Source organism: Salminus brasiliensis, chromosome 4, assembly GCF_030463535.1.
Source record: "Salminus brasiliensis chromosome 4, fSalBra1.hap2, whole genome shotgun sequence".
NCBI classification, from domain to species: Eukaryota; Metazoa; Chordata; class Actinopteri; order Characiformes; family Bryconidae; genus Salminus; species Salminus brasiliensis.
This window is the reverse complement of record NC_132881.1, coordinates 4,957,026-4,973,997: the sequence shown is the minus strand read 5'-3', so window position 1 is coordinate 4,973,997 and position 16,972 is coordinate 4,957,026. Positions and strand designations below refer to the sequence as shown.

Below are 16,972 nucleotides of genomic sequence, written 5' to 3'. Positions count from 1 at the left end.
ACGAGGTTGTAACCCGTGGTACAGTGGCGCACGCCTCTGATGCGCCCGGCGACCACACAGACCCGCTGTGCTTTCGGTGTGTGTGTGCACGAGTGACTGCTCATGTGTGATGATCATATCGCCGCCACTCATCCCACTGGTACCATGTTGGTATCCCACTGGTTCATATGAGGTGTGAGGTTTGCTTTACGGCCCACACGGTTCACCCGCAGTCCGCCTCCCTCGGAGACACAAACAGGCCACACCTCTCCCCACACACACACACAGACACATGTCATGTCCTGTTCACTGTTCAGAGGTTCTTCAGTTTGGAATCTCTTTCAGGAACCTTTAGGGAAATGTTTTTAGAAGACAAAGGTTCCTTGAAGGTTCCTCAAAGCACCTCAAGAGGTTCCTCAAGGATCTTGTAGTACATTTAACAGGCCAAAAGGATGGAAGGATGGTTTCCTAAATGAGGTTCAATCGGCTTATGTATCGTTCATTGTTTATTGGAACATATATTTTGATTTATTTTGAATATATATTTTTCCTAATGTTCTACAGAATTCCACATCAGCCTGAACCCCAAATTGCTCAATTCTCAGATGTAGTAGAGCTCTGTTCAATTACAGAAGCCACTGTTCTTCTAGCTGATTTGGGGCACTACGTTCACCTTCGCACCTTCGTTTCCATCCTTTTGGCCTGTTAAGCTTACGATAAGATCCTTGAGGATCTTTTGGAGGTTCTTCAGGTTCTCTTGAGATGCTTTGAGGAGCCTTCAAGGAACCTTTGTCTTCTAAAAACATTTTCTTAAAGGTTCCACAAAGCTTCCTTAAATAGATTTCGAACTAAAGAACCTCCCAAAAAAAGCAAGATCCTTGAGGAACTTTTGGAGGTTCTTCAGGTTCTCTTGAAGTGCTTTGAGGAGCCTTCAATTAAGTCTTTGTCTTCTAAAAAAAATAAAAGGTTTAAGGTTCCTCAAAGCATCTGTAAAGAGTTTCCGAACTAAAGAACCTCCCAAAAAAAGTAAGATCCTTGAAGAACTTGAGTTCTTCAGTTCGAATCTGTTGAGGAACTTCTTAAGGTACTTTGAGAAACCATCAAGAAACCTTTTCCTAAAGGTTCCTCCACAGTTTCATCAACTGTTTCACCTCCAAGTGTCCCTTTGCAGCGATTGGGTGATGCTACCATGTCGGCTAGGTCATCCTGCATGGTTGAGCATCTATTTGGGTGGTGTTCTGGTGTTCGCTCATTCATCCTTGCAATAGGCGTCCAGGTCCAGGAGCAATGAGGGAAGTTCCATCAACCCAACTGTGAGACCAGTTGTGCTCTCCTGGACTCCAGCTGCTTGCTGATGGCAAGCAGCATGACCCAGGATTAAAAGCAGCAGTCCTTAGATCATAGTGGCAACACCATTCTTTTTTTTCATGATGTTCGGGTCAGGGAGACAGTGAGGGCCACGGCGAAATGCTTAATGTTCTTGGAGTTCTTCTTTGGCTCTTCTCAACCAAACCTTCAGACGACTCTTCCATGAAGGTCGTATTAGTGCAGGTGTCGCTGCACAGTAGAACAGTGCACCACCGCTCCAGAGTCTGCTAAACCTTCCAGAAGCCTTTACCCTCCCAGCAGCTCTCTCTGAGCATCTTCTAGACCTCAGCTTGACCTCTACCATTTCCTTACTACACGCTCTGGAGATCACCCGTTCATCTTCTACTGCTGTGTCTTTTTGCAGTAACAGAAACAAGGACCAAGAACCGAACGTAGAGCAAAACGTCAACGAGGAACCCGGCCTTCTTAGGGTTAATCTGTTCCCTGCTGGGATTTGAGTCACTGTTCGTTTCGTATGTGGGACTTTATAACTGGTTTACGACTCTGAGAGGAAAGTTTAAGGCAGTCAGGAAGGGTGGGAAGAAGAGGGGGAGGGGGGGGGTAAGGGAGAGAGCAGGGGAGAGCGAGAGATACTGGCTTTATGTTGTGGTGAGGAGAGGGAGAGGAGGGGTTTGGAGGGATGTTACTGTCACTTTGGCAACCCTGACACACATATTGCAGCCATTACCACAGCGGAAAAATGTTTTTCTGCAACATGCAATTACTATAGATTACAGATCAGCCTTCATAGCATCAGAGGCGCTGGCCAGAATGAAAGAGACGCAGTGTACCACGCACACTTGTGAGCATAACTGCATGCATGTGTGTGTGTGTGTGTGTGTATGTGTGTGTGTGTGTGTGTGTGTGTAAGTGTAGTTCTCTCTCTCTCGCTCTCTTTTGCTTCTGCATCGTAAATCACACAGAAATGCGAATGCTGTGCTTATTACATGGTAATAACATGTCTATTGAGGTGTCATAAATGCTTAATAGCTGTGTGTTGCACATTTTTTGCAGTAAATCTTGTGGGACATGAAATAATAATGGAGACAGTGTGGAATATGGTGTGTGTGCGGCACCTGTGAGTGTGTGAAGTCACAGGAATCTCAGTATGATGGTCTGGAGGGTGCATGGCACACTGAGCAGCCCCCTCTAGAGGCCAGGTGACTTGTAACATTAGGTGCAGCCTATTTGGTGCTGTGTAGAACTGTTTCTAGAAGGTTATTAAAGGCGGTGCTTATAAACTAAATAATAGAAATAATAATAATAATAGTAATAAATGTAATAACAAATATTAAAGGACAGTCCCACTATTGTTTAAAGGTGGATTGGCTAAATGTTACAGGTACATGCAGAGCACTGTAAGGCAAATGATGTTTTTATTGGGGGTGGGGTTGCCACTACTTTCCCATAGATAACATTACATTCATCTGAATATTACATTACAGTCAACATTACACTGGCCTAATTCATATTTTACAGACCTTTATAAGAGGTGTATAGGTTATAAGGCAAAGTAGCCCCCATTTTCCAACCTCACTTTATCCACCCAGAAGGAATTTGCCCCCTTAAACAGCCCATGGTCGGCCGGTGGGCCGAAGGTGTTATTACAGACATCTATTACTAGAGAGTAGCACCACCGGTTTGCACAGAAGCCCTGGAGTTACTGAGTAATACACCTCAGTGTGTGATAAGGCTTGGTGTGTCAAGGGGTTTGACAGACAATTTAGGACTCTGTGCCTTTGAGTGTTCTGATTGGCTGCTCTTTTAAAAAGCATTGGGTGCAAATGGGCGGGGCTTATCTGCTGTAGGCTTAATGAGCAGATGCACTGTATGCAAATGCCGTTATTTGTGACAATATCACAATAACAGTTTGTAATCGTAATTTCTGTATATGATTTGAAACTTAGAAAGTAAACATATAACTATATCTATGTGTGTATATATATATATATATATATATATATATATATATATATATATATATATATATATATATATATATTTATTTTTTACATTTTTTAATGAGGAAAAATGCATGTTTGTCCATCATACAGACCCTTTAGTTTTTAGGATTCCATCAGCAGGGATGAGGGTGATGAAATACAAGCATATTCAAGTCTTGAATGTCCATAAAGAAATATGGGAGAATTGTCTTCTTTGGAAAAGTGGGAAAGGAAATTGCGCTGGACGGCTTTACCTACGAGACCAGTCTGGAACATTTCTGAAAAAAAAAAGAACCAAAAAACTCTCTATTCTGCTTCAGTGCACCAACACAGCATGCTTTCATCAGACATGTTTTACTCCAGATATATAATATATAACTGTTTATGCCAGATCTCTCACCACAGGCCCATTACCCAGCTATCTGTATTCCAGGAGACGGGTAAACACAGCATACCAGCCCCAAGCCCATGCCAGCTGCTTTGCATGGGCGGAAAAACTCCATACATTAGCCTCCTTCAGTGCTAACGTGATAGCACAATGGTCACGTCACCCCATTCTCCTTCTCTCCTTTCGGATAATTCCCCATTAAACTGCGAGGAGGTGGAGCTCAACTGATGCTTCAGCTGTTTTGAAGTCAATGTTCTGGCAGTTTTACACAATTCACAGCCGGATTCGCACTAAATCTAAGTGAGGGGTTGCTAACGGTGTGAGGTATGTACGGACGGTTGGCGAAAGTGACCGAAATGCTTTGGCCGACAGTGCTGGAATGACTGTGGGTCAGCTCTGTGTGTTTATTCGCCCGCTGGCTGCCTGAAACCCGAAGCAAACACGTTACGGAAGGAATGCGCTCTGTGGCTTCGAGGCCTGCTTCCTCTGTAATCTGTGAAACGTAAGGAACCGTGTGGCAGGAAGGGATTCTTAGACCCGTGACAATGGTGGAATCCTTTCTGCTGCCATATACATATATCAGTCAGCCAGAACATTATAACCACCTTCCGACAAAACAGCTCTGACCGTTCAAGGCATGGACTCCACAAGACCTCTGAAGGTGGTATCTGGCACCAAGACCAAGATGTTGACGGCGGATCCTCAGTAGTAGGTCCTGTAGGTTATGAGGTGGGACTTTCATAAGCATCAGTGAACCTTGAGTGTCCATGTTCCTGTGCCGGTTCATTGGTTATCCTTCCTCTGAAGCCTTTTTGGTAGGTACTGACCACTGCACACCGGGAACATCCCACAAGACCTGCCTGGTGTTTTGGAGGTGCTCTGACCCAGTCGTCTAGCTGTCACAGTTTGGTTCTTGTTGAAGTGGCTCCTTACACTTGCGCTGACACATTAGCCTATTGGGGGCTCCAATAGCTTTGGCCCCATCACCAGAAGATTGCAACTTTGATCCTTGGTGTTAGCTGATACAACAGAATCGTCCGTTAGTGTTCTCCTCTGGGTGTTCTGAGCTGTCCAGTGTTACAGCGGTAGTGGCACTTTGAGTTTTAATGGCCTAAGAATATATTATCTTGTGCCCTAAAATGTTATCCTGTGCCCTCACAATATTTTCTTGTGGCCTCAAAATATTATCTTGTGCCCTCAAAATGTTATCTTGCGCCCTCAAAATATTATCTTGTGCCCTCAAAATATTATCTTGCGCCCTCAAAATATTATCTTGTGCCCTCAAAATGTTATCATGTGCGCTCAAAATATTTTCTTGTGGCCTCAAAATATTATCTTGTGCCCTCAAAATGTTATCATGTGCGCTCAAAATATTGTCTCATGGCCTTAAAATGTTATCCTGTGCCCTCAAAATGTTATCCTGTGCCCTCACAATATTTTCTTGTGGCCTCAAAATATTATCTTGTGCGCTCAAAATGTTATCTTGTGGCCTCAAAATGTTATCTTGCGCCCTCAAAATGTTATCTTGTGCCCTCAAAATGTTGTCATGTGGCCTCAATATATCATTTTGTGGCCACGCCTTGTTAAAAGCAACCCTATGCCACCTTAAGGCACTCATTTTACCACATTGAAATGATCAAATCCAGACCCCACTGTATCAGTCTTTTTTGCATCCCTGGTAAGTCAGACTTTCGAGAGTTTGGGGACCCTATATTCGGACCTGCTGATGGGTCCTGATGGGTCCTTAGACCTTAAGGGGTTAAAACCTCCTTTGGTAACTAGCACAAGGCCAAAGCAGTAAATAATGGTGATGAGGCTGGATGTGCCCCGGCCGTCTGCGCTGATTAAAGCCGGGTGAGTTACAGCAGGCTCGGCTCGTTTGTACCGAATCACATCATTTTTCACCACGTTATTATAGCGGAGCCACACCGTCCTCCTTAAGCACAGTGTCTGTGTGTGTGTTTTGTGTGTCGGTTCGGGGGGTTGGTGGGGTGGTCATATGTGGGCCTCACCTATGCGGGGTCAAACGCGTGAGGGGCCCCTCAGGACGGGCGGCTCGCGCCGCTGCCTTTCCGCGCGCCTGTAACTGTAGAAAGTGCGCGTGGAGGAGCAGAGGGGAGTGTAATGTGACAGGAGGCCCCGCGCGCCTTATATATTAATAATGAACAGATGCGGCTGAAATATGGCCCACAATGCTGCTGGACTGATGGGGCTTCAAGATCCTAAACGCGTTTTTACTTTTTTTCCTCATTTTTTATCATCGGATTTTTAAAGATTATTTGATGTAAAAGCCAAAAAATATGACGTGTTCTTTTCCCACATTGGACAACAAACAATAAACACTGCGCTAGACGTGTGAGATGAATTGGTATTCACTGATATTAAGATTGTTAGCTAAACATCGACTTTTCGATTTCACTGGTAAAATTACTGCAGCGTAAAATATAGCTAATATCTAAATTTGATTGAATACCAGTGTTTTTTCTGGAGTCTGTACAGTTCTGTTTTTTTAAACTGCAGAAATGACAAATGAACTGGTATGTTTACAGATCTCAGTTAATTTATCACGTGTAAAGTAATCCTGAAATTAATTCGAATTTAGGTGTGAATAGGATAGTGGCTTGAATTTAGACATTTTGCTTGTATTTAACCCGTAAATATCACTAAATCAACAAACGGACGAACGAATGAATACATGAAAGTAATATACCATAACTGTCACGCGAAAACCTTGTTCTCAAAAATGTCAGCTTTTTAAGATAAGGGAAAAAACGTAAAAACGTACTTTATTCCAGGTTATTTTGGAACATGCCCATTGGTCCATGTAAAGAATAACTGCCAGATTTTAATTACGTTAAAAAGAGAAAAACGGCAAAGGAAAAATTGGAGATAGTGGGGTTTTGCACGACAGCGACGATATATATATATATTTTTTCAAATATCTTTAATAGCCTCGTTCTGCACGGAATATGAAAATTCGTGAGTTTTTGGGTTGCAGTCTTGTAATGGTTAGTTCAATCAAATGCGCACCAAATGTTAAAGATAACAAAATCAATCAACCAACCAATCAATTCGATTAATATTCCAGATTCGTGCAAACGAGTTAAAAAGATCTAAAAACAAACGTTCGGTTTTATTCGGTTTCTTTTTATTTTGCTCAGTTTCTTTTTATTTACACGTCTTTTGTTGTAACAGTTGCCCGGAAATATATTGTTGCGCCCAATTAATTTTTTCCCTAAAACAGAAATAATTCGCTTATAATTCAGCTCGTAATGTTGAATATTCCTTACGAGAGCTGAGCTAAATCAGTTTAATTTAAACGCTCGTTTTTATTAAAGGCATTAATTTGTTTTATTTATTTATTTATTTTTATTACTATAGTATGACCATAACAGATAGACCTGTCTGTGGGACATTACACCGATAAATAGGAATGGAGAGCACTGACTGCCTGCCTTTCTCTCTCTCTCTCTCTCTCTCTCTCTCTCTCTCTCTCTCTCTCTCTCCCCCTCTCGCTCTCTCTCTTTGAATGCCTAAAGCGCCTGCTAGTGGTGCTGTGGCGTGTTTGCTTTGCCGGCTTTTCTTGGGTGTGGCCCTTCTTATAAAATCTCATTAACCTCATTACATGCTAATAATACCTGCAGCGCTTAGCCCATAAATTAATGAACGCAGTAATTGCGTTTTTAACTCTTTACTCTTTAATTACCACCCCGTTACACCAGCCTTATATTAGTTTAACCCGTTTATAAAAATGCAAAGATGTAAAGATGTAAAGACTATTTAATAGGGGGGTGTTAAATAAAGACCTTATAAATGCACGTGCCTTGTGGGCGTGTTTGTCAGCACTGCCAATGTCCTTTTACTAATACACAAAATACAAAAGCGCGACATAATAGTTGAATGCATTGTTATTGCAGTTATTTTGCTTTTGCCATTATGATCAGAGTAATTGCTCTTGTGTTATTATTCTGCGTTTAGTTGTTGTTGTTGTTGTTATGGTATTATTAACGTTACTATTCTTGTTAATAGTGTTTATTCTATTCTATTAATAACATTAACATTATTATTATCAACACCAGTCATATTTGCAGTAGTTAAGTTGTTTTCGCTCCACATTTTGCATTTAAAATCGATTAAGCACTGGCGCAGTTAGTTATAGTCCATTAAGCTGCGCGATAAAACGTTAAACTCTTCCTAAATTGCGCTAAATTTCCATTTAATGCTGGGTATTTATTTTCAATTAGAGATCCGCTGCTTTGTTGATCCTCGGAGCCACTAATTTAGATAGATTTGCGCTGTTTTAAGCAGCAAAGAATACATTTTGCAGTAAATGCAGTAAAGATATGTGCTCATATAACGCGTATTTATATGTATAATTGATGATAATAGCCGTTTTAGCGTTTTTAAAAAAAGGCACCATCTGTTTTGATTTGCGCTCAGTAGCGCTAGTACGGTTCTGCGCCATGCCACGCCCCTCCTCACTTTCCTGCGCCGCGATTGGCTCGTAGTTAATCTATTCATAAGCGCTAACAGCAGTTCTAGAACGCTGTCAGCCAATAACTGCGTTGGAAAGGCGGGGCGTTTTGCGAGTGCGGAAAACGGGTGTGGGGAAAATCAAAACGCGCTCGCGCGCTGAAAAATGACTTGTTTTTGCGGATTTTTACGTTTTCACTTATATTTTATTAGTTTTTTTTTAAATAAATAGCAAACGATTGAATGATGTTCTTTAAAACCCCAGTTTATGCGGCTTTAATGCGGTTCATATTTCAGATCTCTAATGTCCCGAAAACGGGTGTGAAAACAACCCTCCCAAAAAAAAAACGCTTTCGTTTTTGCTCGGCTCGTTCTGATTGGTCTAAACGAAAGCCGTGCTCTGATTGGCCCTGGCTCTTGTTTGTTAGCACTCCCACACACACTCTCTCTCTCACACACTTACACACACGTTCAGAGCAGGGAAGTTCTGAAACTTGCTGGGCTGTAGGAAGGAGCTCGTCCTGCGGAGGATCGTTGGCGCAAAACGAGGAACTTTGAAACGTCGTTTCTTTGCTTTTTAACGTGCTCTTATTGGACTAACGGAAGACCTGATATTCAGAGAAGCTTCGAAACTCTGCTTTTATGTTTGTTTTTTAATGCGCGTGCATCTTCACGGAGTCCCGACATGGACCGAAGGCTGGCGCGCTGCGACTGATGGACTTATATAGCGCACGGAAAAGTCGATTCTTGCGCAGAAAGAGCGCGATAAACGGGGCCGTAGCTTTAGGCAGCTGTTCGGGGTGTCGGTGAGGGTTTCGGGGGAGAAGAGCCGCTGTGTTCGGTTTGTTATGGCAGCGATTGCGCGATTATTCTAGATTTTTGCGCGTTTTTGCGGCTTTATTGCGCACATTGAAGGTTTGCGCTGGACTCGGGTATTTGAGAAGAGAGGGAGAGAGAGGCACAGAGACAGAGAGAGAGAGAGAGAGAGAGACTGGCTTGTGGCTTTTGGTGTTTTTGCTGAAGTCAGTGGGAACGCGGTTCTAACGCTAACCCATCCTGAGCTTTACGCACACACACACTCTCTCTCTCACACACACACACACACATACACATACACACATTAACTGGACTCTGGAAAGAAAACTCTCTCACACACACACACACACACACAGTTTTAAGAAAAATCACATTTAATTTTTATATATTTTTTATTTTATTTCTAAATTTTGTTTCCGGATTTTTCTGGGTTTCTGTTTTTGGGAGAGCTTTTTTCCCTTCAGTGAGTTTCCCTTTTTTTTCTCTCTCTCTCTCCGCGCGCGCTTGTGTGTGCGCGTGTACGTGTGTGTGTGGTGATGCACATCCCCGTAGACCCGGGCACCAGCAGACGCTTCACGCCGCCCTCAGCGTCGTTCTCGTGCGGCGGCGTCAAGTTGGACGGCGGCGGCGGAGGCGGCGTCGCGGCAGCTGGCATGAGCGGCGCGCTGCAGGTGGCGGGACGTCCGCGGGCCGAAGCGCGCTCCGTGGTGGACGTGCTGGCGGACCATGCTGGAGAGCTCGTGCGCACCGACAGCCCCAACTTCCTGTGCTCCGTGCTGCCCTCGCACTGGCGCTGCAACAAGACCCTCCCGGTGGCTTTTAAGGTAACTGGGCGGACGATTCGGCCCACCTTTCAGCTTGAATGCCCCCATTTGGTACCCCAGTGATACCCTCTCCTGGTCATTCTACCCTTCTTTGCCCCCAATTTACCAGCTTTTACACTCTCTTCTGACCACTTTTACCCACTTCATCTCTGTTCCACCCCATTTTACCCACTATTACCCCCTCTTCTACCCACTGTTACCCCCTCTTATACCCACTACTACCCCTTCTTATACCCACTACTACCCCCTCTTATACCCACTACTACCCCTTCTTAACCCCTGTTTAGTCTCTATACCCACTATTACCCCCTCTTAACCCCAGTGTAGCCTCTTCTACCCACTATTACCTCATTCTTAACCCCATTTTAGCCTCTTCTACCCTCTGTTACCCCCTCTTTTACCCACTATTACCCCTTCTTAACTCCAGTGTAGCCTCTTTTACCCACTATTACCCCCTCTTCTACCCACTGTTACCCCTTCTTAACCCTAGTTTAGCCTCTTATACCCACTATTACCCCTCTTATACCCACTATTACCCCTTCTTAACCCTAGTTTAGCCTCTTATACCCACTATTACCCCTTCTTAACCCTAGTTTAGCCTCTTATACCCACTATTACCCCTTCTTAACTCCAGTGTAGCCTCTTCTACCCACTGTTACCCCTCTTATACCCACTGTTACCCCTTCTTAACCCTAGTTTAGCCTCTTATACCCACTATTACCCCCTCTTAACTCCAGTGTAGCCTCTTCTACCCACTATTACCCCTTCTTAACCCTAGTTTAGCCTCTTCTACCCACTATTACCCCTTCTTAACTCCAGTGTAGCCTCTTTTACCCACTATTACCCCCTCTTCTACCCACTGTTACCCCTTCTTAACTCCAGTGTAGCCTCTTTTACCCACTATTACCCCTCTTCTACCCACTATTACCCCTTCTTAACCCTAGTTTAGCCTCTTCTACCCACTATTACCCCCTCTTAACCCCAGTTTAGGTGCCCACTGTTACCCATGCTTTGCCCACTTCTACCCTCCCCGTTGTCTGAAAGTCTTCTGAAAATCCTCTTTGTGTTCCGTGATCAGTTCCAGGGCGTGATATTTTGCCCTCTGTCCCCCTGTTGTAACTCCCTCTCCTGCCCCGCTGATTCCTCTCAGCTTTCTTCTCTTCCCTCTGCGCCTCAGCTGCATCGCTCTGCTGATGATTTTCAGTGGAAGCTTTTCTTTTTTTTCATTTATTTTTCAGATATGTTAATTAATGTTAAATATCCAATCATCGTATATTCGGTCTCTCAGATTTTGTAGTTTAAATTCATATTTAGGGAAAACATAAACTGCAGAGAGAGAAAGAGAGAGAGAGAGAGAGAGAGAGAGAGAGAGAGAGAGAGCACCACTCCTAATGTAGCTTTGATTTCAGTGTATTTGTTTATTTTGATGCCAGGTGATGTTTATTTAGTCCTGATGCCAATTTTAAATGTGTTCTACGAGCAACAGGATAATAATGATAATTATTATTATTTTTTTATTATTATTTTTATTGTTGTTGTTATTATTACTAGTATTGCTGTTATTATTATTCTACTTAATATTGTGACAACATATAAATAATACATTATTTTATTATTTTATTTATTTATTGTAATTATCCTGACACTCCTCAATTTTAACCATTCAGTTAAAATGCATGTGTGGTACCTGTGCTCAGGTGGTGGCTCTGGGCGATGTGCCGGACGGGACCCTGGTGACGGTGATGGCCGGTAATGATGAGAACTACTCCGCGGAGCTGAGGAACGCCTCCGCCGTAATGAAGAACCAGGTCGCGCGCTTCAATGACCTGCGCTTCGTGGGCAGGAGCGGCAGAGGTGGGAACCCAAAACATCTCTCCATCTGTGTGTGTTTATGTGTGTGTGTGTGTGTGTGTGTGTGCCAGTCACGCGGGATCAGATCAGATCGCGTATAGAACAGCTGCTTATATAACAACAGTAAATAACCAGCCTGCATTTACTCATATAACAGCGCCCTGTTACACACTTACACCTCAGCAAACCTCAGTAACCAGTGTGTGTTTAATCACACGACAGCACTGTGCTCATTAAACAGCTTGTATTTTACTCACATAAAAGCTTTAGAATCAAAGACCTAATGGATTTCAATCATATACGAGAAATTTGCATAAACAACCAGGGTGTATTTGAGTCATACAGCAGCCTAAACAACGAGTGTGCATTGTGCTTATATAAGAGCATAACTGGCAAGAAATAACCAGTGTGTATTTTACTCCTAATTGAGCATCTGCAGAAATAACCAGTGTGTATTTTACTCCTAATTGAGCATCTGCAGAAATAACCAGTGTGTATTTTACTCCTAATTGAGCATCTGCAGAAATAACCAGTGTGTATTTTACTCCTAATTGAGCATCTGCAGAAATAACCAGTGTGTATTTTACTCCTAATTGAGCATCTGCAGAAATAACCAGTGTGTATTTTACTTATATAAGAGCATCTGCATCAAAACAGTGCGGATTTAAATTATATAAGTGCAGTAAGAAAAAAACCATGTATTTTATTCAATTAGCATAAATAACCAGTGTGTATTTTACTCAATCAGCCTAAATAACCAGTGTGTATTTTACTCAATCAGCATAAATAACCAGTGTGTATTTTACTCCTAATTGAGCATCTGCAGAAATAACCAGTGTGTATTTTGCTCCTAATTGAGCATCTGCAGAAATAACCAGTGTGTATTTTACTTATATAAGAGCATCTGCATCAAAACAGTGCGGATTTAAATTATATAAGTGCAGTAAGAAAAAAACCATGTATTTTATTCAATTAGCATAAATAACCAGTGTGTATTTTACTCAATCAGCATAAATAACCAGTGTGTATTTTACTCATAATTGAGTATCTGCAGAAATAACCAGTGTGTATTTTACTCATATAAGAGCATCAGTATAAATAACCAGTGTGTATTTTATTCAATCAGCATAAATAACCAGTGTGTATTTTACTCAATCAGTATAAATAACCAGTGTGTATTTTATTCAATCAGCATAAATAACCAGTGTGTATTTTATTCAATCAGCATAAATAACCAGTGTGTATTTTACTCAATCAGTATAAATAATCAGTGTGTATTTTATTCAATCAGCATAAATAACCAGTGTGTATTTTACTCAATCAGCATAAATAACCAGCGTGTATTTTACTCAATCAGCATAAATAACCAGTGTGTATTTTATTCAATCAGCATAAATAACCAGTGTGTATTTTATTCAATCAGCATAAATAACCAGTGTGTATTTTACTCAATCAGCATAAATAACCAGTGTGTATTTTATTCAATCAGCATAAATAACCAGTGTGTATTTGAATCATTAGTGCATTAAGCGGGAAATGCGTCTTGGAATTTTATAAGTGCATAAAGAAAAATAACCAGTGTGTATTTTTCATTCATAAACGCGTCAGAATAAATAACCAGTGTGTATTTGAATGATATAAAAACATTGGTATAAACAGCCAGTGTGTATTTAAACCATATGTACTCATATAAATACCTGGGTGTGTTTTTTATTACTGTACAGTTCGTTTCTCTGTCAGATGGAGCCCGACTGAAAAGAAATGTCGTGGTTTTCAGGGGAAAAAAACCTCGAGCCTTTTTTTGTGGGAAGCAGGAAAAAATCGCGTCGTATATCAAACACAGCGGGAACAGCGGGAAGAGCGGGGAACAGCGGGAACAGCGGGAAGAGCTCCTAATGTATTTGGCCTGACCTTCTTTGCCAGGTTCTTTTTTCAGGGCGATGTTTGGGTGGGATTTTAAAGGTTTAGCTTGTTTACACACATTTAAAAAAAACCCTCTGCATCGTACATAGCTGAGATTCCTCCGCCTGCTTCCCCTCTTCCTCTGTAAACGAGCTGCAGACGCGCGCGAGCGGAAAGTCAGGGAATTTTTGGGAAGGAAAAAAGAAAAGCACCTTTCATTTCTGCGGCGGATTACTCACGCACGCGCGCGTGTGGGAGTCTCGTGCGGGCGGAGAGGGTGAGGGTGGGGAAGCATGTTTGGAGGGGTGATGATCTGGAACAGATTAATCCGCCCGATCCGCGTCATGAAGGCGTCGCTGAGCCCGACAGAGCGTCCCGTCTGGACTCAGTTCAGAAGCTGAGTCTCAGACTAATCTGCATCCGATCCCGGTTCAGAAGCCTTAAGGTTTAGGCTGAGTCCCGAATTCATTTATTTGAATTTATTTGATTCATTTGATTCATTCATCAGACTGGAACCGGATTGTTTTCTGAAGTGTAAACGGGCCGAAATCACGCAGCCCAGCTCAATTCAGACCGCATTCTTCTCCAAAACGAATTTGCATATTCATTAATTCAGATTAATATTAAATTAAATCGGATTAACTCATTAAAACATGCTTCAAATTCTTTCAAATAAATATTGGATTAAATCGGATTCAATAATTAAAACGTTTTTTAAATTAATTTTAAAAAGTATTGGATTAAATCTAATTATAGAAGTAAAATGTGGTTCAAATTCATTCACATATGTATTGGATTAAATCAGAATATATAATTAAAATGTGATTCAAATTGATTCACTTTGATATTGGATTCAATGGAAGTAAATTGTTTGAATCTGATCTCTTTGTTGGATTCATTTAGGCTTAATAATTAACATGTGATTCAAATTCATTCACATTTTTGATTTTAATAATCGTGAACATCAAAAAAAAATAGAATACAAAAAAAATCTGGCCCAAACCACATTTATATGCAAATCACATTGATTTAAATTCACAGCAATAACAGCAATCACAGTCGCTGCTAAAGATCCAGAGCTGAACATTTGGATGGTCCACTGTGTCGAACACAGGCTCAGATTCAGATCTGTCTGTAGAATGGCCGGCTGTGGTTATCGTGTCGAGGACTTATTTAGACTCTTGAATGTGGTCTTTGCAGCCTCCGATTGTGTACTAGCTGAACTGCACTGATTAACACAGCTGCAGACTGGCTGAAGACGGACTGATATGCAAGAGAGCAGAGCAGAGCCCAAAGCATTCGACAGGCTCATACGGCCCCACTCCGCCTTGATCTCGTCTTCTGAATGTCACAGCTGCTCCCACGCTACTGAAACCTTCTTACTTTCTTAAGCGAGTCAGGCCTGCGTCGTCAACATCACATCTGACCAAACGTACATGACCTTTCAAACCGCAACAGAAGCGCGCTGATCCTCATTCGCCACCACTGGCCGCCGCTGAGGAAGAGGCTCAGAGTAAAGGGCACTCGTCCACTTCCACCTCTACCTATGAATTAGAGGCATTGTAAGTTGTCAATCATTTCTCTGTGTGTTTTGTCCCCCCACCTCCCTCACAGGCAAGAGTTTCACCCTGACCATCACTGTGTTTACTGGACCGCCCCAGGTGGCCACGTATCACCGGGCCATCAAAGTCACCGTGGACGGGCCACGAGAGCCACGACGTGAGTCTCAATGATTCCCTTCCTTTCTTTTTGTTGTTGTTGTTGTTGTTGTTGTTCTCTGCTGGGACAAAGACCACGTACCTGTTCAGGGTTTCAGAGAGAACTACGTGAAGTAGGGGAAGGAGTGCTGCACCAGCGACACCAATAATAATAATAAATAAATAGACATGTGATATGCACTAAATACGACCTGGCAGCCAGTGGAGCGTCCATCAGGCTCTGAAAATAGTCAGCGTACTGCTCGGTTCTCTAGCTATATCGGTCTGGGTGAGTCAGGACCCTGGTTTGGAGCTTTGATTTATTGGTATTGTGGGATCGCCCCCCGGTGATTGCTGAGTTGCCGTCAGCCCAGGCTCTGGCACTTGTTGACTGGTACGATCATCCGCCACCGACAAAGGCGAAGCACTTTGGTGAAATGCCAAATGCCGAAATGGAAATATCATACCTCAGAAGTGACACATGCTGGGTTTCATCAGAAGATGAACGCACCTTTATCTTGTTGAGTCAGAGAGTTTGATGTATATACGGCAGGAGGCCGGGCAGTAGTCGAGCAAGTCAAGCGTAGACTCTCGGAGAGTCTATACTTCTGACTTTCCCCCTTCCAGAGTGGACTATAGGCGCACCCGAGGGACTTTGCAACACTGGGTACACCAGTAACGCAAGCCTGTGTGCTAAAATGGGTGGTTGCACCCAACGCAGTGCTCCATGGGTTATATTGAGGTGGTGATGTGTAAGGCTGAGGTTGAGAGGAGAGATTTGGAGTTATTCTGAGAACGCCACCGGCTAAAAGAGTCGGATGAGTCATCTTCTGATGATACCCCGGAATGGCACCGTGGCTTATGTGCGCTTCCAAATCCGTGGCCCTGTTTCAGTGTTATTTTCAGCGTCCCTTCGCCTTCCTCACCGTCCTCACGACGAAGAGTGGATGCAAGAACCTACAGCACCCTTCTGAGCGCTGCAGAGCGTGTTAATAGGCGACACATGCCTGCCGACCCTTTGTGGTCTAGAGGGTTGCCAACCTCAGGCGTCTTAATAAGCCCAGCCTTTTCCTTATTAGCCAGACCGCTTAGAGAAGTCGAGCCACAGAGTCGGTGAGGTCTCTGCCTCCCATGCCTGGGGTCAAACCCTGCCTGACCACACAAGAGCCTGCTGACTTAACACTCTTCAGCGGTTGGCGGTGATGGACCTACATCTATAGGGCTAATGCAGGGCTCAACCACAGGCCCATTACCACCAGGAGAGAGAGAGAGAGATAGAGACAGACAGACAGATAGACTACTAGTCTGCATAGCAACTGGATTCAGAGAGCGTGTGCAGCTTTGTGCACGGCGCTGAACAAGTGGGGTGCATGCATGAAGCTGAAGTTGCATCTCTGTCGAAGCGTACGTGCAACACAGGCTCCAGCTGCTGAAGGCTTGCGTGCATGTCTGCGTGTTTGTGGTCCTACAGTCTCCTAGCTCTGCTAGTCTTCTCCGAATGTCACCTTCTGCTGGCTGGGCATCCGGCTAGCTTGGATGATCATGTGAACGCAGCACGTTTAGCCCTTAACTCTTTAGCACGTAGCGCTTAGAATTGATTGGGACCTGCATTGTGGAGTGAAGATGAGCTCCTGGGCCTACGTTTTGGGGTCTGATGGACGTTGTGAGGGGTTCTTGAGGTTCGCATCCAGATGTTTTAGCAGGAGCATGAACCTTTCTTTATACCATGGT

At 43.2% G+C, this 16,972-nt stretch overlaps 1 protein-coding gene across 3 annotated transcripts in view; it reads left to right on the top strand.

Annotated features, from left to right (window-relative positions):
• runx3 (RUNX family transcription factor 3) overlaps window positions 1-16,972 on the top strand; it is an 83,430-nt gene that overhangs the window by 29,007 nt on the left and 37,451 nt on the right. For 2 of the 3 annotated variants that reach the window (XM_072676776.1, XM_072676777.1), the window contains 3 exons: window positions 9,520-9,791; window positions 11,489-11,645; window positions 15,159-15,263. In XM_072676776.1, coding sequence (XP_072532877.1) covers window positions 9,520-9,791; window positions 11,489-11,645; window positions 15,159-15,263 — 534 coding nt within the window. Of the gene's footprint in view, window positions 1-9,503; window positions 9,792-11,488; window positions 11,646-15,158; window positions 15,264-16,972 lie in introns of those variants that run through there. The other variant, XM_072676778.1, reaches the window with a different exon arrangement.